The sequence below is a fragment of the Hypanus sabinus genome, chromosome 13 (assembly GCF_030144855.1).
Source record: "Hypanus sabinus isolate sHypSab1 chromosome 13, sHypSab1.hap1, whole genome shotgun sequence".
Taxonomy (NCBI): domain Eukaryota; kingdom Metazoa; phylum Chordata; class Chondrichthyes; order Myliobatiformes; family Dasyatidae; genus Hypanus; species Hypanus sabinus.
Window position 1 is genome coordinate 101,540,351 of NC_082718.1, and position 27,737 is coordinate 101,568,087.

Consider the following 27,737-nt stretch of genomic DNA (forward strand, 5'->3'; position numbering starts at 1 on the left):
GCTTATCTTTGTATTTCATCTTTTCTGTCCTTACGGCTCTTTCAGTTGCCTTCTATTGGTTTTTATAAGCTTCCCATCCTCCAACTACTAACTTTAGCTGTATTGTATGTCCTCTCTTTTCCCTTTATGTTGTGTATTGACTTCCCTTGTCAGTCACAGTTGCCTCATCCTCCCTTCAGAATATTTCTTTATCTTCAGGATGTAGTTATCCTGTGCTTTCCAACTTGCCCCTAGAAACTCCAGCTGCTGGTGTTCTGCCATTATTGTTAATAGTGTCACCTACCAACTAATTTTGGCCCCCTCCTCTCTCACGCCTCTGTAATTCCTCTTACTCCACTGCAATACTGATACACCTGACTTTATCTTTGACCTCTCAAACTGCAGGGTGAATTCTGTCATATTATGATCACTGCCACCCAAGGGTTCTTTTACCTAAAGCACCCTAATCAAATCTGGTTTGCTAGACTACACCCAATCCAGAACTGCCTTTCTCCTAGTGGGCTCAACCACAAGTCATCTCATAGGTATTCAACAAATTCCCTCTCTTGGGATCCAGCACCAACCTGATTTTCACAACCTGCCTGCATATTGAAAACACCCATGAATATCGTAACAGTACCCTTATGACATGACTTTTCTGTCTCCCATTGTAATTTATATCCCACATCCTGGTTACTGTTCAGATGCTTGCATATAGCTTCCATCAGCATCTTTCTACCCTTGCAGTTTCTTAATTCAACGCACAAGGATTCTACCTCTTCCAATCCTATGTCTCCTTTTTCTAGGGATTTGTTTTCATTTGACACCAACAGAGCCACCACAACCACTCTGCCAACCTTTTGATACAATGTGTATCCTTGGATGTTAAGTTCCCAAATATGATTTTCCTTCATCCAGAACTCAGTGATGCCTATAACGTCATACCTGCCAACCTCTAACTGCGTTACAAGATCATTTACCTTATTCCATATACTGCATGCATTCAAATGTAACATCTGAAGTTCTGAATTCATCATCGCATTTCAATTTTGCCCCCATGTTATTCAACTCATTCCAATGACTGCAATTTTACCCCATCACCTGCATGTCCTTCCTCACAATCTCACTACACACTGCATCGACTTGTATACCAACAGCCCAATACTCAGCTATATCACACCAGTTCCCATCTCCGTACCAAATTAGTTTAAACCCTCCCCTGCAGTTCTAACAAACTTGCCCATAAGGACGTTGGTTCCCTTTGGGTTCAGTTGCAACCTCTCCTTTTTGTATACGTCACGCGTTCCCCAGATGCAATCCAATGATCTAGAAATCTGAAACCCTGCCCCCGCACTGCTTCCTCAGCCGCTCATTGATCTATACTACCATTCTATTCCTGCCATGACCAGCATTTGGCACTGGGAGTAATCCAGATCACTAACTTCAAGATCCTGCTCTTTAGCCTCTTCCCTAACTCCCTATACTCACTGTGCAGAACCTCATTACACTTTCTACTTATGTCATTGGTGCCAATGTGCACCACAACCACTGGCTGTCACTCCGCAGCTACTCTGAGATATCATGGACCATAGCACCTGGGAGACAACACAACATCCTGGTGTCTTTTCGCAGTCACAGAGTTTCTTATCTGTCCCCCTATCAAGTCAACTATCACTATGCCTGACTTTACCCTTCCCTGTTAAACCTCAAAGCAGGTGACAGTGCGTCTGGCCTGACTGCTGCTGCTGTCCCCTGATAGGTCATTTCCCCACTCCTCCCTCCACCCCAGCAGCATCCAAAGGGATATACTTTTTGCTGAGGGGAATGGCCACAGGGCAACCCTGGTATGACTACTTACTCCCTTTGCTTCTCCTGGTTGTCACAAATCTACTAACTGAAACCTGCACTGTGGTGTAAGTCTCATCTATGATGTTCTCAGCCTCCTGAATGGTCCCGAGTACATCCAGCTCCAGTTCCAGTACCTTGATCTTGTCAGTCAGGAGCTGTAGTTGGATGCACTTGCTGCTGATGTAGTCATCAGGGACCATAACATCCCACATCTCAAAGATTTCAAGTTTCTAGAATGTTTGTTAAATTTTTATTAAAAGCACAGAGGTGGGTGGGAAAGTTGCAGCTTCTAGAAGCTGCACGAATTGGCATTTTGTAAAATGCTGTTTTGTACAAAATTAGAATCTGCCTAGGTTAATGCACAATGCAATGTGTGAGATCACACTAAAAAATAGAGATTATACAACTATCTCTGCTAAAAATGTCTTTTGCAAGTCTCTACCAGTTAAAAGATTTAATAGGCTGTAAAAAAAAGTTGTATTAAAAAAACAAAATCAGACTTATAGTTCCATGTTTTACACTAAGAATAACTCAGAGACTCACTTTTCTTCTTGGATGACATATTCCAATCTTGGAATCATCTGTTCTGCTGTCAGTGGTCCAAAGCGGAACCTCGTACATCGAGACTGTAGAGCAGGGATGATCTTTGACAGGTAGTTACAGATCAGGCAAAACCTTGTGTTTTCTGTAAATTTCTCAATCACTGCACAATAAGCAATTAATAATTTTGATTTAAGAATGTATAGATAGCATTTTAATAGATTTAAAAGCTTAAGATAAAATATTCCCTTGTGATGCCAAAGTATAGGAGCTCCCTGAGTCACAAATGATCCAATGTATGCTGATCAAAACCAGATCAATTCTCTGAAACAATTTCAGGATAGTAATAATGTTTCATGGTATTCATTAATGACTGGATACAGTTTATATGCCATTAGTTTAATTATGGTACGCACTAGCATGATCATTCAATAAAATGAATGGATTATAGGAAGTATATGTAGAATATTACAAGTTACTATAAAAACAAGGACGTTTCTGACTTAAAGAAATCCTACGTAAAGATCTCAGACACTGAGCCCTTATGTAACCCAGGGACTACCTATATTCACAGCATCTTCTAAAAATATGTAATTTCTAATAAAATTGACATTACACTCAAAAGTTCTTTCGAAGAGTTAATTTTCACAGTTAAATGGAAATATACATAAATGGAAACATCACTTTGAATAAAAATTTCAACAATGTTAACACAGCAAATAATCAACTGCTCCCAACAAGGTAGGAAACTTAAACTAATGAAATAAGCTCAAGCAACACATTCAAAGTTTCAGGCCCAAGTCCCGTCATCAGTCCTGATGAAGGGTCTCGGCCCCAAATGTCTTCTGTTTATTCTTTTGCATTAATGCGCCTGCTGAGTTTCTCCAGCATTTTGTGTGTGCATTGCTTCGATTTCCAGTGTCTGCACATTTTACTGTGTTTCAAATTCAATTTTTTGTGTCATCAAGCTTCAAGTCAAAGAGTAGTGACCAGAATACTGGTTATTTCCCTGCAACTTCAGCCAAAGATTGAAGTGCATTATTCAGGGGAAGGGTATGACAACATAAGGAACACATATTGACAAAAAAATCTGATAAAATAAATACAGTGGATTCCAGTTAAGTGGGAGACATCAGGACCAGTACATATTGGCCTAGTCAAGCAATTGCCCCAATTAGACACAAGACCATAAGACATAGGAGTAAAATTAGGCCATTTGGCCTGTCAAGTCTGCTCCACCATTCAATCATGGTTGATCCTTTCTCCCCTCCTCAGCCCCATTCTCTGGCCTTCTCCCGTAATCTTTGATGCTGTGTCCAATCAAGAACCTATCAAACTCTACCTTAAATACACCCAACAACCAGGCCTTCACAGCTGCCTGTGGTAATAAATTCCACAAATTTACCACTCTCTGGCTAAAGAAATTTCTCTTCAACACTGTTTTAAATTGACGCCCCACTTTCCCGAGGCCATGCCTTCTTGTCCTAGACTCTCCCACCATGGAAAACATCCTTTCCACATATACACTGTCTCGGCCTTTCAACATTCAAGAGTTTTCAATGAGATCTCCCCACACCCCCCTACCATCCTTCTAAATTCCAGTGAATGCAGAGCCAGAGCTATCAAACGTTTCTCTTATGATAACCCTTTCATTCCTGCAATCATCCTTGTGAATCTCCTCTGAACAATGCCAGCACATCTTAGATGAGGAGCCCAGAACTGTTCAGAATACTCAAGGTGAGGCCTCACTAGTGCCTTATAAAGCCTCAGCATCATATCCCTGCTCTTGAGTTCTAGACCTCTCGAAATGAATGCCAACACTGCATTTGTCTTCCTCACTACCGACTCCACCTGCAAGCTAACCTTTAGGTTGTTCTGCTCAAGGACTCCCAAGTCCCTTTGCATCTCAGATTTTTGGGTTTTCTCCTCGTTTAGAAAATAGTCTGCACATTTATTTCTACTACCAAAGTGTATGACCATGCATTTTCCAACATTGTATTTCATTTGCCACTCTCTTGTCCATTCTCCTAATCTGTCTAAATCCTCCTGCAAGCTACCAATTTCCTCAACACTACCTGTCCCTCCACCAATCTTCGTATCATCTGCCATCTATTCTATCATCTAAATCATTGATATACAGCATAAAGTGAAGTGGTCCCAACATTGACCGCTGCAGAACACCACAAGTCACTGTCAACCAGCCAGACGAGGATCCTTTTATTCCCGGTTGCTGCCTTCTGTCAATTAGCCAATGCTCTAACCATGCCAGTAACTTTTCTGTAATACTATGGGTTTTTAACTTGTTATGCAGCCTCATGCAGGGCACTTGTCAATGGCTTTCTGAAAGTCCAAATATACAACATCCCCTTTATTTACCCTACTTGTAATCAATTTCAACAGGTTTGTCAAGCAAGATTTTCCCTTAAGGAAACCATGCTGACTTTATCCTATCTTGTCCTGTCTCTCCAAGTACTCCATAACCCCATCCTTAACAATTGACTTCAACATTTTCCCAACCACTGAGGTCAGGCTAACAGGTCAATGATTTCCTTTTTGTTGCCTTCTTTTCTTAGAGAGTGGAGTGACATTTGCAATCTTCCAGTCCTCTAGCACCATACTAGAGTCTACTGTTTTTTTAAAGATCATTTCCAATGCCTCCACAATCTCTATCACTATCGCTTTCAGAACCCAAGGGTGCAGTTCATCTGGTCTGGATGACTTATATACGTTTAGGTCTTTCAGCTTTTGAGCACCTTCTCTCTTGTAATAGTATCACTTCTCTTCCCTCAAATCCTTCAACACCTGGCACACTGCTAGTGTCTTCCACACTGAAGACCAATGCAAAATACTCATTTAGTTCAACTGCCATCTCCTTGGCCCCCAGAATATTTTCTCTGGCCTCATTTTTTAGTAGTTCTGTATCCACTCTCATCTCTCTCTTTTTTTTGACATTATTGCAAACGGTTTTTACTATCCACTTTGATATTGTTTGATAGCTTGCTTTCATATTTCACCTCTTCCTCCCAATGATTCTTTTCAATGCTCCCTGTAGGGTTTTAAAAACTTCCCAATCCTTTGTCTTCCCACTAATTTTTGCTTTGTTGTATGCCCCCTTTCTTGTTTTTACATTAGCTTTGACTTTCCTTGTTGGCCATGGTTGTATTAATTTGCCATTTGAGTATTTATTTGTTTTTGGAATACATCTATCCTGCACCTTCCTAATTTTTTCCCAGAAACTCATACCATTGCTGCTCTGCTGTCATTCCTGCCTGCATCTCTTTCCAACATACTTCGGCCAGCTCCTCTCTCATAACACTGTAATTTCCTTTACTCCACTGAAATACTGCTATGTTAGACATTACTTTCTCCTTATCAAATTCCACGTTGAACTCAAACAAATTGTGATCATTGCCTCCTTAGGGTTCTTTTATCTTAAGCTACCTAATCACCTCTGGTTCATTATGTAACACCTAATCCAGTATAGCTGATCTAGTAGGTTCAACGACAAACTGCTCTAAAAAGTACAATTGTTCATGTGTCATTAGTTCAGGCAGATCGTGCTTGTCTATTATTGTGACTAAAAAGTCAGACTACAATTTATGAGTAATTAATGCAGAAAATCAGGTAGTTGCAAAAGATTCAAACCTTTTCTCGCAACTGTAAATAGTTACAAAAATATAAAAAGCCAAATTACCATTTAACAAATTATGTATTTAAATGAAATACAGAACAGATTGGAACACTCTCAATACTATACAGTACTATAAAACAGTGTAGTAATTCCTAAAAGTTTTCAAAAGAGGAATTCATCTAGAATACACTGACATGTTCTTTTGCTTGACAAATGAACAAAATCAGCGCAGACATCTAATACAGATAATGGACAGCCTTCATACAATACTTTGGACAATTGCATCCTCCAAATCTTCATTTTCATTGCAACATTCAAGATGATTGTCAATATCTTCAAATTCTTTGTAATTCCTAACCTGCTGAAGCAGTGAAATCATTTCATTTTGACTCCCAGCCATCTCCAAGCCTGCATGCTTGAAACCACAGTGAGCAAAACAATTCTGAATTGTCTTACTGCTTATTTCTCATCAATTATCAGTGACAAATATCACTGTTTGTTGAACATACAGTTCCCCAAATAAGTGGCTGCACTGAATAACTGATAGCCCCATTAAACAAAATCCAACACACATTTGGTTACTTTATTAAAACAACAATTTGCATGTCAGCCATTACAACAAGCAAGGTAAGAGAACAATATACAACTGGATAATAATAAGTTTCTTTTTAATTAAAGATTAATCTAGACCTTACCTCTTCTGAGGGCATTCTGAGCATCCTGAGTCATAGCATCTGCCTCATCTAGGATAACAAGCTTAAAGCCTTTCCTGAAAGAAGTAATTAAGCAAAGCAATTACCTGCTTTTTTCTTCTAAAAAGTTTGAAAATAATACTCAATAGTCAGTTAATGAAGAGCTTTAAATTATTTGCACTATTAAAAGTAAAAAATAATAGTGATCAACAGTTACAATTTGAACCCAAATTATTATAGTCATTGAAGAAATGAGTATGCATTATGAATGTACAAAGGCGGTTTTAAACAATCTGTTCAAAACAAAAGGCATAGTGCTATGAAACCAGGAGAAAGTGGTTATGAGAGTTCTCAACAATGATTCATGATCCGATAAAAATTATGGCTTTAGGCGATAGGCAAGCAAACTGCTGCTTAGCAACTCAGTTAGTGATCTGAGATTTTTCCACATTGAATACTAAATGGAAGAAGCAAAGAATATAGACCATATCTGTATTAGTATCATCATTAACTACAATGGTTATTCTGAGGACAAAGCTGCCAGACACAGCCTAGAGCAGGGTTTCTCAACCACGGTTCCGTAAGCGATTATAATTTTAAAAAATAAGCATCATTTATTGAACTTTGCACAACATGTAATGCTAGCCCTCGCAGTGGTGGGCAGTGACTGAGCAGACCCTTTAGCAATCTCAGCTCAGTATGGCAGTGTGCAGTAGGACCATTATTTTTTTGGTTAAGTCCTTTCTCAGTTTTTGATGCGAGACAGAGGAGACCATCAATAGTTGGTGAGCGCTGCATTGCACGAAGGGGAGGATGGTATGCTAATGAGTGTGAAGTGCACTTTCCAAGCATTGAATGGACTTGACCAACTTGGATTGTAACATCAGCTTCTCCCTCCTGAATTAACACCCCCAACTTCCCTTAAGTGCCGCCAAAAGACATATGGAAGCGAACAAACTCCACCGATATAGTAGAAAATTGGTGGGAAATTTTCATTCGAATGAAGGAATTTTTACGCACCATAATTCAATTGCTGGCCTGCCGCTTTGCTTTTGTTGTGAACGTGCAAAAGGTGGATTGCGTGGGTTAAAAGTGATGGTATTGTGAAGTTTTCATATTTTTGAGGTTTTCTTATTCAGTTATTTATTATGCCATTCTTATGCAATAACAGACACAAAAAAAAGTTAGTTATCAATGGGTTTTACATGGACTGGAAATCCAAGTTGTCCTATTCCATTGTGCCTAGTCTGTGGCAAACAATTTACAAATGTAGCAATGGCTCCAGCAAAATTGAAAAGACACTAATTACAAATCACAGCCACATGTCACTTAAACGTGCTGACTATTTTAAACGGCTACTGGAATCTCAGAGTAAAGCTTTTGTTAATAAAGCCACAGTCAGTAAAAAGACTCAGGAAGCAGGTTATTTAGTAGCAGGACTTGTTACCCAAGAAAGGAAAAGTCACACAGTTGATGAGAACCTAATAATGCCAGCAGGTAAAATGCAATACAAGAAATTGAAAAGGTTTCAGTTTCAGACTTCCGGTTAAGATGGCGGTAGCTTAAGTTGCTAAAACTATTGCTCTGCTCCATTTCATATACCTGCATTTATTTCTTACTCTTCCTCCCACTATTGAAGTTGCTGGCTGCACAATGAGTGTATCTAAGCCTACTAAATCGGCAAAAAAAGACACTCCATCGGGAGCAACCTTGAGTGAAATTGTGTCGCTGTTAGAACAAACCCGACAAGACATGTTTTCTCAATTTAGTTCGTTGGAACTGAAACTGGATAAAATCAACTCTACACTGGAGAATCACGCTCAACGTTTATCACATGTTGAAGAAGTCACAGAGAAACTAGACAATCGTTGTAAAGACCTGGAAAGAGTTTGCTCTACCCTAAAGGAGCATAATAGCAAGTTAACTCTTAAAGTTATGGACCTTGAAAGCAGGAGTAGACGCCAAAATCTTTGAATTCTCGACTTGCCTGAGACCGTTTAAGGGGGATCTCCTGTCGAATTTTTCTCAAACTTTCTATGTGAGATTTTTGGAAGCGAAATACTTTCCAGTCCTCCAGAGATTGATCGAGCGCACCGTATCTTTACATCTCGCTCAGCGGATGGCCAGAGACCACGTCCAGTGATAATTCCCCTCCATTGTTACCAAATCAAGGATTTACTAATTAAAGAAGCTCACCGACGTAAAATATAAAGGTCATGCTATCCATTTAGTAGAGGACTACGCAGCTCAAGTTATGAATCAACGTGCTGAATACAGAGGAGTAATGAAAATTCTCTATGATCATGGACTTCATCCGTCTCTTGCCTATCCAGCCCGGCTCCGAGCTCAGGAACGGCGATTTTAAACGTTTTGATTCGGTTGCAGACCTTCATTGTTAGCCTATCTGCTACTTCGAGTTCCTCAGATACGATATGATATGATTTTTTTTTCTTTTCAGCCTTTTTCATTTCTGTTTAGATAAAGGTTATTTTTTTTCTAATATTCTAATCTTTATTTCTATTTTTCAGTATGGACATTTTCATTTTCCTTAAATAGAGCTGATTGTGAAACTATGTAATTAGACACCTCTTAAAGGTCTTTGGAGACTTTATTTCAAAATGGAGTCAGCGTCGCAGTAAAAAAATTGATATCAATTCGTGAAGTGACGACGTCTTTGAATTTTTTTTGTTTTTCTTTTCAGACTTCAGTCTCCAATTTCTTCAAATCTTGATATTTTCTTTTTTAAATTTAAAATGTAGCTGTTGTGCATCTGTTTAATTAGCTTAATTATGTTGCATTGTCCTGTTGGAAGTGTTTTTTTTCCATTTTCTCAATTTTAGTTTCTATCTTACATAACATTAGTTCTTTAAAGGTGATGATTTTTTTCCCCTCTCTGGTTAGATTATTTTAACCTTAAGCAGCAGTTGATGCTGTACCTTTAAACTCAGTTCCGGGTTTGGATCAAATTCCTCTCGAATGGATTTTTCTTTGGTGGTTTTTTCCCGTGTTTCAAGATGCTATTTGTGCATTTTTTCTTATTTTTATGATTCGGTTGGATTACTTACTTTGATGTTAAAGTTTTTTTTCTGTATAACTGAGTTTATAGATTATCTTTTTTTTGGTTTATCAATTCTAGCGGGAAGGTTGGGGGTAAAGTTTTTTTTAGACCATTATTATACTTTAAGATTTATAAACTTTGAATGTATTGTTTTTTCTTGTTAAGGTAAATCTTTGTTTGTAACTCTTAAAGCTTTTTGGTGTTTATTTCCATTACTGTATCAACAGTTGGAGTGGAGATAATTAAGATGTTACCTAATTGGAAGTCCAGTAGGGAGTTAGTTTTTCTCGGAGAGTGCTTGCTGCTTTATATTTGCAGCTTTCTTGTTGTAGGTTTAGAGGGTGTGGGTGGGAACTTCAATGCTAACAAAAGATATGGAATTTTGACATATTTGTACTATACAGGATGTAATTTCATCCTGTTTTTTTTTCTTCTATACTTTTGCCCCAGAATTACATATAAATTTCAGATATGGTTTAATGCCTGCTATCCTTTTTTTTCTTATGTTCAATGGTTAGTCCATTGAACTCTGTCAGCTAGAATGTTAAGGGTTTGAATCATCCGGTTAAAAGGGGGAGAGTGTTCACACATCTTAAACAGCTTAGAGCAGAGGTAGTTTTTTTTTACAAGAAACACATATTCATCACTCAGATAATTCTCGTCTTATGGCACAATGGGCAGAACAACACTTTCATTCAACTTTTCAAGTCAAGGCGAGGAGTGTTTCAATTCTTATAAACAAAAATGTTTCTTTTGAGCTTCATAATAAGATATCTGATCCTAATGGTCGTTTTATTATTGTTTTGGGGAAACTTTATAATACACGGGCGATCTTAGCCAACCTTTACGCTCCTAACTCGGATGATGCAGGGTTTTTTGACCTTTTTTTTCTTCATTGCCAGAACTAAGTTCATACTCTCTTATATTGGGTGCTGACTTCAACTGTTGGCTGGATCCAGTTTTGGACAGATCTTCTTCTATCCCTAGACAATTAAATAAATCTGCTTTATTTATTCAATCGTTTCTTTCTAATTATGGAATATCTGATATTTGGCATTTCTCTCGTCCACATGAAAGAAATTATTCCTTTTTCTCACAAGTTCACCATACATTTACTAGAATCGACTATTTTTTGATTGTTAACCAATTGATCCCATCCGTCCATTCTTGTGACTATAAGAGTATATTAATTTCAGATCATGCCCCACTTACATTGTCCATAGTTCTCCCTGGCCTCCCTCAAGTAAATAAACACTGGCATTTTAATCCGACCTTGTTGTCGGTTAACGACTTTGTAAAATTTATGGAGGATCAGATAACTTTCTTTTTAAGTACTAATGCACTACCTGAAACCTCTAGGCAGGTGGTTTGGGATGCAATGAAAGCATATCAAAGAGGTCAAATAATTTCCTACACAACAAATTTGAAAAGAAAGATTCACAAAGAACGTTTAGAACTGATCAATCAGATTAAAGCTATAAACCAATTCAAGGATCTAGAGCAGGGGTGGGCAAACTTTTTGACTTGTGGGCCACAAAGGGTTCTAAAATTTGACAGGGGGGCCGGACCAGGAGCAGATGGATGGAGTGTTTTGGTAATACACCTCATAAGAGAAGATAAAATATCATGGGATATGTAGAAAACATGTGCTTTAATTTCAATTGAAAATGAACAAATGCATTACAACAAAATATCTGTCTTTGAAGTCCCATGGTATTTAGCTATTTATTGAAATGGCTTTTAAAACACTGAAAATTAAATGAATAAAATACAGCTTTTTTTAATAGTAACAGTTATTATTTTAAAGCACTGAAAATTCTGTTATCCTTCAAGATATTATCATCATCACTCTCCTCCTGCCTGTCTTTATTTCAAAAACGGTAGGAGATGCAGGTCTACTTGTCCTGCTCCTTCTTATTCAATTGTCCTCTGTGCCAAAACTCAACAATGACCAGCACAAAGACAGAACAGTGACAGCGTGCCAGTATGCGGAGCGCGTTATTTGATCTGGAGCGCATTTTTTATTTTGAGAACGTACGTGCACCTGCGCACTACTCATGTCCATCACTTAACAGAAATGACATGTAACATGTAAGGCTTATTGAAAAAAATATTTTCAAATGCATTTTTTACATAACACAACGAAGAAACTTATTTTTAATTTCAGTGGGAACAGTGTTGTTGGTCTCCCTTTTTAGCCAGCGCATCAAAGTCTGGATTTAGTTTTGTTGTGGCGATTCTCAGGATGGATCTAAGGTGTTGGTCAGTTAACTTGGATCTGTGGCTGTCTTTGTTGATATTCATGACGCTGAACGCCTGTTCACACAAATAGGTCGAGCCGAACAAAGAGTAAAGCGCAAATGTGGAGTAATACGCTGCACCTCAACAAAGGTCAATGTGTAGCGGTGTGCTACATGCAGCACTAAAATTACGACACGGAGTCGGTAACTGCAGTCGAAGAAAAAAACTTTATTCGAAATCCCCAGCCTCACTTTTAAGCCTCCCTCAACCTGCCCCCCCGTGGCGCAGAGGCTCCAAAGCTCTGTGCTCGCAAATCCCCGCAGGCTATCTCCCTTAGCTGGAACGCTGGCTAATTGTGAGCCGGTTCGGATGTGCCAGGAAATGGGTCGCCACAAATGTATATAGAGTGCGTCATCTATTGGGAAAACGCCAGAATTGCAGGGAAAAAACGTTAACAAGGTTTATTAATATAATTTCATCAAGTTCTGCGGGCCAGATTAAAAAGCTTAACGGGCCGCATATGGCCCGCGGGCCGTAGTTTGCCCATGCCTGATCTAGAGTTATATAAAATGGAACTTCAAACTAAATGTAATCTTATTTCTACTTATCCGATTGAACGCCAACTTTTGGGCAGTGGGAGTAAGTTCTATATTCACGGGGATAAATCTGGTAAATCCTTAGTTAACCAACTTAGGCGGAATAAAGCAAAACAACACATCACTAAAATTCGAATGAGTAATGGAAATATTAGTGTGGACCAGTCTGAAATTAATGATACATTCAGGAATTTTTACTCTCGATTTTACACCTCTAAATCCTTTAATGGTAATACTACTGTTATGCAATTTTTAGATAGTTTAAATATTCCTAAACTTTCTTCTGATCTTAAAACATAAATTGAATGAGCCATTTTCCTTAGAGGAAATATCCTCTGCTATTTCTGCTTTGCAGCTTGGTAAATCTCCTGGTCCTGATGGGTCCTCTACAGAATTTTATAAACTATTTTCCTCATTGCTCTTATCCCAACTAAGTCTAGTTTTTTTCTGATTCTTTTAAACAAAATAAATTGCCTGCATCATTTGATGAGGCTTGTATCAATTCTTGCAAAAAAAGGCAAGGATCCATTAGAATGTGCTTCACACAGGCCGATTTCTCTATTAAATGTAGATGCTAAAATTTTAACAACAGTTCTGGCCCATAGGCTGGAGACTATTTTACCCTTAATTATTAAAAATCACCTTCCCTTTTTCAATATTAGACATCTTTTTAATACTCTATATTCATCTTCATCAGGGACCCTGAATGTGTTATCTCTCTTGATGCTGAAAAGGCATTTGATCAGGTGGAGTGGCACTATTTATTTGCGGTTTTAGAAAAATTTGATTTTGGATATAATTTTATTAAGTGGATTAAGATACTATATTCCCATCCAATTGCATCAGTTTTGACTAATTCCCAGCAATCCCAACCGTTTCATCTTAAACGCGGCACCCGACAGGGATGCCCTTTAAGCCCTCTGTTATTTGATCGGGCTATCGAGCCATTGGCAATTGCGTTTCGCAGTTGTACTGAACTGACTGGGATCTGGAGGGGCGGTTTTGAGCACAAAGTCTCTCTATACTCCGATGATTTGTTACTTTTTATATCAAACCCGACAACCTCCTTACTTTGTTGTTTTCACTTCTCAATAAATTTAGTCAGCTATCCGGATACAAACTTAATCTACATAAGAGTGAACTTCTTCCGATAAATAAGGAAGCACAAGAATTAGAATTTCACAATCTCCCTTTTAAGGTAGTAAACAATTGTTTTACTTAGCTTGGTATTATCGGAACAAGGAACTACAATCAACTGTTCGATGAGAATTTCAACAATCTTTTAAATTTTACAAAACAGAGATTAGCACAGTGGTCACCTCTCTCCATGTCTTTAATTGGGCGAATTAATGTAATTAAAATGTATATTCTACCTAAGTTTTTATACTTATTTCAATCTTTACCTATATTTATTCCTAAAGTTTTTTTTTTGATTCTTTAGATACTATTATCTCGTCATACCTGTGGAAGGGTAAACAGCCCAGACTCAATAAAGCTCATCTCCAAAAGCCTAAAAGAGAAGGTGGCTTGGCGTTGCCTAATTTTCATTCATATCATTGGGCAGCAATATTCATAATATCTTTTGGTCCTACTTTTATAATCAGTCTGTCTGTCCAACATGGGTGGCAATGGAATTAAACGCTTATAAGAAATTATCTATTCCAACTTTACTTGGATTTGTTCTTCCTTGCCAATTGCCAAAATCTATTATTAATCCTGTAATCAGGCATACTCTGAGAATATGGGCTCAATTTAGAAAATACCATGGTCTTTATAGTTTTTCCCTCTCTAGTCCTATTCTATACAATCATTTATTTCAACCGTCTATGCAGGATTCCACATTTCAAGACTGGTGTAGGAGAGGTATCAGGCGTTTTGAAGATCTTTTTATAGACAATCGGTTTGCGTCTTTTGAACAGTTGTCTATAAAGTTTAATTTACTGAATACTCATTTTTTTCAGATACCTTCAAATTAGACATTTTATTAGCCCTTTAATACCACATTTTCCTGAACAACCTGATAAAAATGTTGTAGACTTGTTTCTTCAAATGAACCCTTTGGGCAAAGGCGTAATTTCTACTAGTCGTGTTAAATTTATGATTCTCAGACGAGCCCCTGGTGATAAAATTAAAACTGCTTGGGAGCATGACTTAGGTTTTTCTTTGTCCGACAAGGTTTGGGATTAAGTTCTTAAATCCGTCAATTCAATCTCTTTATGTGCTCGTCATTGTCTCCTGCAGTTTAAAGTCGTCCACAGGGCTCATATGTCCAAAACCAAATTGGTTAAGTCCTATCCTGATATTAGTCCCTGCTGCGACAAATGCAAAGGAGGTGAGGCCTCCCTTTTCCATTTGTATTGGGCCTGTCCTACTCCGGAAAAATTTTGGAAAGATGTTTTTTTAACTTTATCTTCTATATTAAATTGTCATTTGGAACCTGATCCTTTGATCGCTCTTTTTGGTATTCTTCGAGGCCCTGACAAGCATCTGACCCCTGCTAAACAACGAACATTGTCTTTTGCCTCTCTTCTAGCCAGACGAGCAGTACTCAAATGGAGAGATGTAGTTCCCCCTACCCATGCTCAATGGCTTAGGGATATTATGTCTTGTTTAGATCTTGAAAAGATTCACTACTCACTTTCTAATTCTGACATAAAGTTCCATAGGATGTGGGGATCTTTTCTCAAATTTTTTCATAACTCTCACCTAGATTGACAGGTGTTTGTTCTTTTTTTCCTTGATAATCAGACCCTACATTTCCAGCTTTTTTTTTACTTCTGTTTTTCTCTGACCAGGTAGCAAGCTGCCCCCCCCTTTTTTTTTATTACACTATGTAGTTCTGGGGTAATAAAAGTGTATCTTATATAATGGTTGGCTTGGAGTTGGATAGGTGATGGATTGGGTGCTTTTCTTTTTTTTTCTCTTTTTTTCCCCTTTTTTACTATGGGTGACGCTCATTTGTTAAGACATGTATTATTGTTATTTTTGTTTCTATGGCAAAGCTCCCTCTATATATATTATTGATTTTGTTTTCTTCATTGTAGTTTGAAGAAAATTACAAAATAAAATATTTTTAAAAAAAGAAAAGGTTTCAGTTTCAAACAGTATGATAAGTTGATACTGATGACATGCCACATGATGCCGAAGGGGTTTTGTGTGATAAACTGAAAGACAACAGCTTCTCTATCCAGGCTGTTGAGTCAACAGACTACACCAATAAAAGTCATGTTGTAGCATTTGTTAGATTTGTAAATGATGGGGAAATTCAAGAAAACCTTTTCTTTTGTGAAGAGCTACCCGAAAGAAACAAAGGCCAAGATATATCTGATGTTTAGTCTTCATATCTGGAAATAAGATTTCTGTCTTGGAGGAACTATTGGCATCTGTACTGATGGTGCCACGTCAATGGTTAGCTGCATGAGAGGTTTCATTTCTCTTGCAAAAAAGAAAATCCTAACGTTGTCACAACACACACACTGCTTCAACATTGCAAATAAAGTTTCATGTTGTAAACAGCAATAATTAAAATCAATTTACAACCTTTATTTAAATTAGATCTACCGAGCCTAGCTTTAGAAAATGTAAATCCCATTTTGGTTTAAGCTAGTTATTTAACAGAAATTTGTTAATGTTTGCCTCATGAGTTTTAAAAATTTATGCAAGGGGAAGATTAATTTCAAGACAGGTAAGCTATGCTTAACTACCTGTGTTTTATTTTTCAAGAAATGTTGGCTAAAAGTTCAATCTCTACTCAAAAGAGCATTGACAATTATTTTTGGATTATTCTATCTACAACTTACTGATCATACTAATGTACCGTAAGCTGTAGATATAATAATTTTTACACAGGGGTTCCCCAATACCTGAAAATTATTTTAAGGGTTCCTCCAAGGCAAAAAGGTTGAGAAAGGCTGGCCTAGGGGCAGCTATATATGAACCTACTAGGGGCAAAAACCTATTTTTCCTTTTTAAAGGAATAATAGGCTTTTCCACATTATCCAGAGTATCAGAAGAGAAGCTCACACCATCCTGTGGGGAAAAAATGGCAGTTGTCCTGCAGACAACATCTTCCACTGTGTGGCATTGCCATACGAGATGGCAAAGATTTAGAACAAATCTTGTGGTTTAAAACTATGTATCCATGAAATACATTAGTCAATCATGAGGAAAAGAACTACTGAATGTTTCTCCCGAATCTCTATTGCCAGGTTCCATGTGGAGGAATACGAAAAACATGCCAGCAGCAGCAGTGGGAATACCTAACAACCGGATGAAGCTATGTTTGGAATCAATATGTGTACAATAAATAGCAAAGCAGCATGCTGCAGACAGAGCTAATGGATCAAAACTCTATAGCTCTCTCACATCAATCATGATTGGCAATGGACAATTAAACAGCCAATGGACAGAATAAGATATGATAATTCTATCCTGAGCATTTCTGAGCTCATGATACAAGTGCAAAGGACAAGCCTGTGGAGTCTGAAACAATATTTAGTTACAGTCGGCCCTCCCTATCCGCGAGCGATTGGTTCCGGGACCCCTTGCGGATACTAAAATTCGCGGATGCTCGAGTCCCTTATTCAACCTGTCTCAGTGTGATGGACATTAGGACCCAGCGTCAAAGCTCTGAATCCACAGTGTTTCTGTTCACGAAAATAATCACGATCATGATTGAAAATAAAGTGGAAATAATAAAGCGATCGAAAAGAGGTGAAATGCCATCGGTCATTGGAAAAGAGTTAGGCTATGTCGGTCAATGATCGGAACAATTTTAAAGGATAAAGTGAAAAAGACTCTGCCCCGGTGAAAGCTACAATTATTACTAAGCAACGCAGTGGTTTAATTACTGGGTTTTGGGGTTTTGAGTTTTTGATCCTCCACATCAACCCGGCACGGTGGAGAACGCCCTCGGGAGCAGTCTGTCATTGGATTGAACTTGGAAACTTCTGTTCCCGAGCCCGATGCTGAATCATACGTTCTCAAGTGTTTTATATGCATAGAAAGGTAAAATATATACTATATACTAAGACAAACGCATGACAAACTGACGCTAAATAATACCGGATGTACCTGTTCCGACTTACTTAGTAAGAGAACTTCCAATTTTTTTTCAATCCCAATCCATGATAACCCACGCACACCCTCCCATTTACTTTAAATCATCTCTAGATTACTTATAATGCCTAATACAATCTAAATGCTATGTAAAATAGTTGTTATACTGCATTGTTTAGAGAACAATGACAAGAAAAAGAAGTCTGTACATGCTCGAACAACAAGTGTTGGAAGAACACTTCCGGGTTTTCGCGATTGGCAGTTGGTTGAATTCATGCACATGGAATTTGCGGATAAGGAGGGCTGATTGTTGGAGAGTGAACTATTATGGAAGCCAGTCTTCTACCAATCAGATTTACTCAATCTGATACTATCAAGTCATAGTAGCATAGCAGTTCGCATGATGCTATTATAGCTAGAGGCATCGGAGTTTGGAGTTCAATTCTGACATCCTCTATAAGGAAGCTCATCCATTCTTCCCATATGCACGTGGGTTTCCTCTGAATGCTCTGGTGTCCTTCCATATTCTGAAGACAACTGGGTTAGTAGGTTAATTGGTCATTGTAAATTGTCCTGTATGAGGCTAGGGTTAAATTGATGGGTTGCAGGGTGGCACAGTTAGGTGGACAGGATAGGCACTGTATCCCTAAAAAAGATACAGTCGGCCTACCTTATCCTTATTAAGGAGTTAAATGCCCTGACATTCAGCTGTGCCCCAGAGTTAAATGTACCTCATTATTATTGTTATATTTATTGCTAATATTATTGCTTTTAATGACACAGCTCTTACACTACAATTAACCATGAACATCCTATCTGGACAAAGCAAAAAAACATTTCACATGGTTACTCCTTATTATCACAGTATTGGAAGATGTCAGCAACAATCCTTACAGTGTGGCACTTCTTCATGAATAACCCATTTCTTGCTTCAGCTTAGTTTCTACCAGCAAGACAAAATAAATTAGAAGTCGACTGGAATCAGGATTAAAACACCAATGACCAGATAATAACAAAATCAGGTAGCTAAAGAAGTATGGCTTTTGTTGCAAGTCAGAAACTGAGTTTTCTGTGGCAAGCAACTAATTGACTTTCCAAAAGCTTTTCCTCTATTCGAAAGACACAAGTCAAACTGTGCTAGTGAATAGCTAACTTGCCTGGAATAATATAGATTCAACACCATTAAAGCTCACATTGGTTGGAACAAACTGCCTGCTTGATTAACATTCCATTTACCATGTCTTTGATTCCCATCAGCACCAGCGTATCATGACTTCAATGTGCATGATCTATATCAGTGGTTCACAACATGGGTGATATCATCTCCCTGAAGGCGGTGGGAGTTCCAAAGGGGATGATAAAGATAAAGGGGACAGTGAGGGGAGGGGTCCCTCAGTAGCAAGAGCAGCAACTAAGAGATTATAAGCTTAATTTAATAAATGAATTACTTATTATAAACATCTTGATCCCCAATGCCTCCAAATGGATTACAACGATCATTAATCCTCTTAACTCTTGCTAACCCACCATTCTTGACTTTGTTTAAAATGCATTATTCTTGTTGAAAAGCAATATATCTCTTCTATATCTGGCATATCATGAGAAATTAGTAATATTTTTCTTTGTGCATCAGATGGGATACCACCAATGACAAGACACCTATCATCACATTATTACTTTCTTGAGAAAAGCTCTACCTGACATATTTACCATTCACTGTGTAATTCACAGGCAACAGTTTTTCTCAAAGACCTAACTGATTATCATTAAATACTGCTATCGAAGTGTTGAATAAAATCAAGCCCCATGCGCTCAGTTCTTGACTATTTTAAGAGCTTTGTATTGAGAATGATGAACAGTTTCATGCTTGCTGTTGCACACAAAAGTCAGAAGGCTCTTAGAAGGAAACGATCTGAGACTCTTTCATGTGCTTTTTGAAATTGTGATAAAATTCTTTTAGGGCTCGAATGCTCCATTCAGTAATCAAATCAATAATATTAGGCAACACACTACTTATTTGACAGAATTATTCACTAAGTTTTATAAAATCTATCTTCAAATGCAACGAAATGATGCGTATCTTATCGAAGTCAAATCAGCCGTTTCCACCTTTCTGTCCAAGTTAACCTTATTTAAGTGCAACATTGGCCATGATCTTTTCCAATTTCCAAGACTCTTTGAGTTAGAAGAGAAAGAAAGAATACCAGATGATGATCTTCAAGTATACTGTGCCCAGCTGGGTGAGCTTTACAAGGACATGTCAGAGGAATTTCAGGATCTTCTCTCAATCCAAATTGGGTATTAAGTCTATCCCTGAACACTTGTAATGAAGAATTAACAGGAAGGATGGAAGAAGAACTTATCTCACTACAAAATAACTGAACTGAAACCAAGATTTAAAAAAAATCATATCATGCCTGTTGGTTGAAGAAAGAAAACTCTGATCACTGTCCTGCACTGTGGAAAAGGTAAAGATGTTTTTTTATTGCCTTTCCAACATTATGTTTAGTGGAGTCTCGTTTCAGTACAGTTGCCCAACTGCTTTCAAAACAAAGAAACAGACTGCAAATTATTCAATGTTGGGTTCTCAGACTCCTGAGTGACATTCAACCTGATGTTGAGAAGCTGATATCTCTGCACCAAGCCCATCCATCTCATTGAAAGGTGAAAAAACAATGAAGCAGTGAATCATAGGACTACTAATATACCCTCTAAAATTGGTGATGAAAACTGTTTTTAAAGGTAACTAAATATAAATAATTCTATTTCTAGTTTTAAATAGATTTGAATAATTTTTGCATCTGTCACTGCTTTGAATTTGTTAATTCCTATGTTCTTTCACAGGGCATCATATATCAAAATTCCTTATAGTTTTTATTTAATGGCGGGAAGAGGGAAGCACTGAGATAAGGTCTGGTTGCCCAAAAAAGTTATGGAGCTACTGATCTATATAATGCAATGCAACTTGGAAACTTATATTGAAGAACACCTCTGAAACTTGCAACACCGATAGCTTATTAAAGGCATCGAATATATGTATATGCCACCACTTAGTTTTCCAAATCACATACCATTCATGCCTGGAAGGAAAATATCACTTCAATGCTACAAGGTCAAAAATCAGAGCAATGTGAGGGAATTTTTTAAGTACCCAGGCAACAACTTATGGTGGTGATTCACCATCAACTTGGCAGGAGCAACTGACCATAAAACACAGAATCAGAATTACAACATTCAACCCATCAAATCTGCTCCACCATTCCATCATGGTTGATTCATTATCCTTCTCAACCCCATTCTGTTTTCTCTCCATAACTTTTGATGCCCTTACTAATAAAGAACCTATCAACCCCCACTTTATATTTACTCAATGACTTGGCCTCCACAGCTAGCTGTGGTGAAGAATTCCACAGATTCACCATTTTCTGTTAACAAAATTCTTCCTCATCTCTGTTCAAAAGGGATGTCCTATTCTGAAGCCATATCCTATGGTCCTAGACTTCCCCACGATAGGAAGCAACCTCTCCACATGCATTCTATTTAGGCCTTTCAATATTCGATAGGTTTCAATGAGATCCTCCCTCATTCCTCTAAAGTCCAATGGGTACAGGCCCAGATCCATCAAATGCTCTTCATACATTACTTTAATTCCCAGGATAATTCTCATGAACTTCCTCTGGACCTTCTCCAATGCCTGCACATCATTTCTTAGACAGGGGCCTGAAACTGCTCACAATACTCCAAATGCGGTCTGAGCAACACCTTACAAAGCTTCAGCACTGCATACTTGCTTTTATATTCTAGTCCTCTCAGGATTGGGCAATAAACAATACCACATCTCATTGAAGAATAAATGACAGTTACCGACCACTGCAGGGGCATATTAAAAAGTACTTCCTTTTGAAAAATGGACAAGATCTTCATTCTTAAATATATCAATGAACTAATTTAATGGAAAGGAGAAAGAGATTATATTGTATTAGATTGCGAAATTGTACACGTTCAAGAAATATTATTAGTGAACCACAACCATAGAAGTCACAGTGCAAGCAAGTATCAAAAGGCATCTGATAACCTACCAGAAGAAACTACCTTTTAGAAGAGTAGATAGGATTACAAAGTTCGCTCAAGTATACTTTTTCCAGGTACATGTGAAAATTTAGATTTTTTTTTGTTTCACTGAATTTCGTAGCTAATGTATCACAACTTGCAGACTTCTTCAAGAACTGAAGTCAAGAAGTACTTACTTGAAAATTGTTCTGGTACTGGCAAAGTTCAATATTGGTCCACGGACTGAGTCAATACCTCGGTCATCGGAGGCATTCAGCTGAAAATGCAAAATAATGTTACAGTATGAAATAAACTCCATGCCTGTTATTGACTTGCAGGCATGTACTAAAATGCTCACTGACTAACCTGCCTTAATGATGGAACGTATATATATTAATATATAATGCATCTGACTGCTGACTTGCCATTATACCGCTGGCAATTCGGGCAGCAATTAAGGTCCCCCATCCCTGTCTGAGTAGTCCTCCATTTCTCCATGAATGCATCTGAGAAAGAGTCTTATTAAATTTACTATTATTCATACATTCTCTAAGTAACCATTAGTACTTCAACTCAACTTTAACTAAATCGAGAACTTATATTTCCAATGGGGAAGTAAACCTGAAAGATGGAATAGAAGCTCTCAAACCTCAAGAAATATCTACTGATTACATCATTACAATTTTTTCAGCAGCTGTACTGAATTAGGTGTGACTTCTCACTCATATGGATTTCAGTCACATAGGGACAAGAGAAAATGGGAGAAGAATCTGTACAGGACAGCCAGTAGAAAGAGAAAAGCAAAGTCTATGTTTCAGGTGACAAATTAATTGGTAACTTGGTTTATTATTGTCCCGTGTACCTGGGTGCAGTGGGGAAAATTGTCTCGCAGACCATTCATTATAACAGTGAAATAAAGCAGTACACAATAACATATAACAGCCACAGAGAAAATGCAGTGTGGATGGACAGTAAGGTGCAAGGTCATAACAAGATTGATTGTGAGGTCAAGAGTCCATTCTATTGTACTAGGGAACTATTCAATAGCCTAATAACAGCAGGATGGAAGCTTTCCTTGATCACCATGGTATGTGTTTTCAGGCTTCTGCAGCATCAAAAGGGAGAGAGCATGTCCAGGGTGAGTGGTCTTTGATTATGTTGGCTGCTTTACAAAGGCAGTGAGAAGTATAGACACAGTCTATGGGGGGAGGCCGGTTTCCATGACATGCAGAGTTGTATCCAGAACTCTACAGTTTCTTATGATCATGGGCAGAACAGTTGCCATACCAAGCTGTGATGCATCCGGATAGGATGCGTTCTATGGTGCAATGATAAAAATTAGTGACAATTCACAGACAACAGCATGATCTTGCTTATTTGTCAGAATTATTCGCAAAGTTTAGTGATATTGATCTTCAATTGCTAGGAAACAACGCCTAAAAGTCAAAGTCAAATCAGTTGTCTTCATATTTCTGTCCAAGTTAATCTTATTTAAGTGCAACATTGGCTGACATGACCTTTTCCAATTTCCAAGCCTCTCTGAGTTGGAAGAAAAGGAAAGAATTCCAGCATCTGCAGGCTTCTTTCTGAATACCAGATGATGGTATTCACAAATTCTACTTTGGGTAATAAATCCATTCCTGAACAGTTGTAATGATGAATTCACAGAAGGATGGAGGAAGAACAGATTTTGCAACAAAATGACTTTGAGCTGAAGCCAAGGTTCAAATAATCACATCAAACGTTTGGCTGCAGAAAGAAATCTACCCTGCACTATGGAATAAGAACATGAAGTTCTTTACTGCCTTTGCAACATCACATTTAGTGGAGCATGGTTTCAATGAAGTAGTGAATAGTTGGACTACTAAAGTACCCTCTAAAATTGTTGATGAAAATGGTTTTTAATGTAATTAAATAAACAATTTATTTGGAGCTTTAAATAGATTTGAACAACTTTTGCAATTATTTGTCACTGCTTTAAATATGCATTTGATATTTTCTTTCACTTTGCATTGAAAATCTAGATTCTTTATAGTTTTTTTTAATAATGACTGGAAAGTGTGCTGGGGATGTAGGCTGAGAGCCAAGGGGGCGGTAACTCATAAAAGTTTGAAAACCACTGTTGTAAAGGATAGGGCCACCTGATTTGAACACTGCAATCCTAGACTTCAGTAGGGAGTGGATCCCCCATTTCATCCATCATTTTCTGTTTCAGGACATACTAATTGCCCTTTCTGGTATAGTCATCAACACAGTTGCAGATCGAAATTTCAGCAGAGAAATCATCATCCTTAAACATGAACTGTTTCTCGAAAAATGCTGCCTATCCGTTCAGTATCTTCGTTATTTTTAGTTTTATTTTTTAGTTTTCCTGGATCATCAGATTTAATGAAAAAAAACAAAACCAAAGTATAGGCTTAAGTATAGTTGTTCCTTTAAGAATACATAATTTGCTGTATTTACTGATAACATAATTTCCTTAGATCTGAAGTCAATATTACACATTTTCACTCCACATTTAGGTCTTTATTTCTGTTTGCACCAATACACTTCTTGGTCTTTCCAACTGCTATGCTTGCCAGAAGGTTATAGTGTGACACACATTATTTGATGTGAATTTTGCTCTTCACAGGATTGAAAAGAATGTAATTTTACATCATAAAATGAGTTTCAAAATATCCTTTCTACCACCGTAACTGCTTGTTAGAATCAAAAGGCTGAAAAAGAATCATGACCTATGGTTAAACATGTTAACGTAATTGGAATGAGAAAACTATGAAATTAAAAGGATAAATCTTGTTTACAATCAAATACCCTTTAAACAAGGATTTGGTTTATTATTATTTTCTTTTTTCAGGTAAATTTCCATTTTTAATACTTGTACAGCTTTTCAAATGTCAGTCTCCTCCCCTACCACATCTCTAGTAATTCTTGAAAATACTGATTTTATTAAAAGAAAACAGTAACATCCTTCAAACACCCATTTTGATGGGCCACTTTTCATCTGCAAGTTTCCAAGATATCTTTAAGTAGCAGTGCCTTTGGAAGGCGGCGCCCATCATTAAGGACCCCCACCACCCAGGATATACCACCTTTTCATTGTTACCATTGGGAAGGAGGTAGAAAAGACTGAAGGCACACACTCAGTGATTCAAATACAGCCTCTTCCCCTCCACCATCTGATTTCTAATGGACATTGATCTCTCACCACTTTTTTTGTTTTTTTTTCTTTGCTCAACTTATTTTAACTGAACTATTCAAAATCTATAAAACTAAATTACAGTAAATATTTATATATACATAAACTTACAGTAATTTAGCTCCCCCCCCCCCATATTTATTTAACATACATTTCATTGTATTGCTGCTGTAAAGTTAACAAATTTTACAACATATGCTGGTGATATTAAACCCGATTCTGATTTGGTAATGAATGCATGCTTTTGGATCATTAAGAGCTTTTCTCAAAATCCTCACACAAATGCACCAGCTAAATATTCACTGATCAGTAATCACACGAAGATGGTAAATCTCAGCAGGAATCAACATCAAAAGTTTAATTTGTTTCATATTAGGTTAAAAATACATGGAGACTGGTTTTTAAGGTTTTCATTTCTATCAAGAAGTATTCATTCCTCTGACCGCTCAAGGTTTTCTGGTTACTTAATGAAAACAACAAGGAAGCACCCAGTTCCCAGGGTTCACACCTGCTCTGTTCTGAGGCCATTAGAATAGTAGGCATATTATATATAGCACAGGCAATGGACATCCATTCTATTACTTCTATTGTGTCTGAGTAAAACAAGCACATTCTCCAGCTCTTTCACCAATACCTTGTAAACTATTCTTCTTCTTGAGTATAGGAGCTAAAATGTCACAAGGATGATTCCAGAAATTAAGGGATTAACATATGAGGAGCATTGGCAGCTTTGGGCCTATAGTCACTGGAATTTAGAAGAATCCGAAGGTTGAAAGGACTAGATAGGGTGAATGTGGATTAGATGTTTCCTCTGGTGGGGGTATCCAAAATTACAGGGCACAGCCTCAAAATTGAGGGATGACCTTTTAGAACAGAAGGAAGAATTTTTTTAGCCGAAGAGTGATGAATTTGTGGAATGCTCTGCCACAGACTGCAATGGAGGCCAAGTCCGTGGGTATACTTAAATCATAAGTTGATAGATGCCTGATTGGTCAGAGCATCAAGGGATATGATGAGGGAGCAGGTGTACAGGGTTGAATGGGATATAGGATCAGTCACGATGAAATGGTGGAGTGGACTCATGGGCTGAGTGGCCTAATTTTGCTCCTATGTCTTATGGTCTTACAGTGTTTTGGTTAGACTACACCTTTAGTACTCTATATTTGTGTCTTCACCAAAAAAGAATGCATTTGTTTTGAGGGAACCCCATGCAAACTCACCAGACCTGTTGCGGGATAACAGGTCAGGTAACAGGAGAAGAAATTAAGCTGGCTAAACGTCTATTTGTACAGAAGAATGATGTTATTGAATCACACAATTCCTAGAAGGCTCAATGAGATGGAATCAGGGAATATTACTGCTGGCTGAGCATTCAAGAAGTTGGGATCACAGACTCAAACATGGAAACATTTCCTCACTGAACCATTGAAATTTTCTGCTCAAGAGCGCTATAAAGGCACAGTCATGGATTGCAATCAACAATCAGGTCAACATATTTTTTGGATATTAGAAATATCAGGGGATATATCAAGAAATATTTGAAGAAATAACAAACAGGATGGGCAAAGGAGAACTGGTTGATGTGTACTTAGATTTTCAGATGGCCTTTGACAAGGTGCCACACGAGGCTGCTTTACAAGCTAAAGCCCATGGTATTACAGGAAAGATTCCAGCATGGATAAAGCAATGACTGATTAGCAGGAGGCAAAGAGTGGGAATTAAGGGAGCCTTTTCTGGCTAGCTGCCGGTGACTAGTGGTGTTGCACAGGGGTCTGTGTTGGGACTGATTCTTTTTATGTTATATGTCAATGATTTGGATGATGGAATTGATGGCTTTGTTGCAAAGTTTGCAGATGATATGAGAAAAGGTGGAGGGGCAGGTAGTTTTAAGAAAATAAGGAGGCTACAGAAGGACTTAGATTAGAAGAATGGATGAAGAAAGGCAGATGGAATACAATGTCAGCAAGTGTATGATCATGCACTTTGGTAGAAGAAATGAAAGGGTTGTCTATTTTCTAAATGGAGAGAGAATACAAAAAAAAAACTGAGGTGCAAAGAGACTTGGAAGTCCTTGTACGGGATTCCTGAAAGGTTAATTTGCAGGTTTGAGCCTGTGATAAGGAAGGCAAATGCAATGTTAGCATTCATTTCAAGAGGACTAGAATATAAAAGAAAGGATGTAATGGTAAAGCATTGGTGAGGCCTCACTTGGAGTACTGTGAGAGGTTTTGGGCCCGCTACCTAAGAAGGGATGTGCTCAAAATGCAGAAGGTTCAAAGGAGGTTCACAAAAATGATACCAAGATTGAATGGCTTGTCATAGGAAGAACATTTGATGGCTCTGGGCGTGTATTCACTTGAATTCAGAAAATGAGGGGTAGGCATCTGATTTACATATTTTGGCCTTAGCTCTCTTATAGCTAGGCGGACGCTTTTGTTTAAATGGAAAGATGATTTTCCTCCTACTCATGCTCAATGGTTATGTGACGTTATGTCATGTTTAGATTTAGAGAAGATTCGTCATTCGATTTCTGGATCTCGTCAAAACTTTCAAACATTGCAGGGACCTTTTCTGAATTATTTGCAAAACCTTCAATTTGTTGTTTAAACTCAGATGTTGGCTCTTATTAATTTTTATTATATGAGAAGGTATTTTACCTTCTGTTCTCCTTAATGAACAGCTTCAGTCTTGGTAGGGGTCAGATTCTTTTTTTTTGTAAAAATTAGTAGTAGGCCTCCATTAGTCTCGATAGACTATGGATTTGCACCTTGGAAAGTTTCCAGGGTGCAAGCCTGGGCAAAGTTTATTTTTTATGGAAGACCGGCAGTTGCCCAAGCTGCAAGTC

General features: G+C 37.8%; 1 protein-coding gene across 1 annotated transcript in view; it reads right to left on the bottom strand.

The window, feature by feature from the left end:
• rfc5 (replication factor C (activator 1) 5) overlaps positions 1-27,737 on the bottom strand; it is a 93,585-nt gene that overhangs the window by 31,850 nt on the left and 33,998 nt on the right. The window contains exons 4-6 of the mRNA XM_059988305.1: positions 21,891-21,970; positions 6,694-6,767; positions 2,371-2,530 (exon numbers count right to left, since the gene is read on the bottom strand). Of these exons, the coding sequence (XP_059844288.1) occupies positions 2,371-2,530; positions 6,694-6,767; positions 21,891-21,970 (314 nt within the window). The remainder of the gene's footprint in view (positions 1-2,370; positions 2,531-6,693; positions 6,768-21,890; positions 21,971-27,737) is intronic.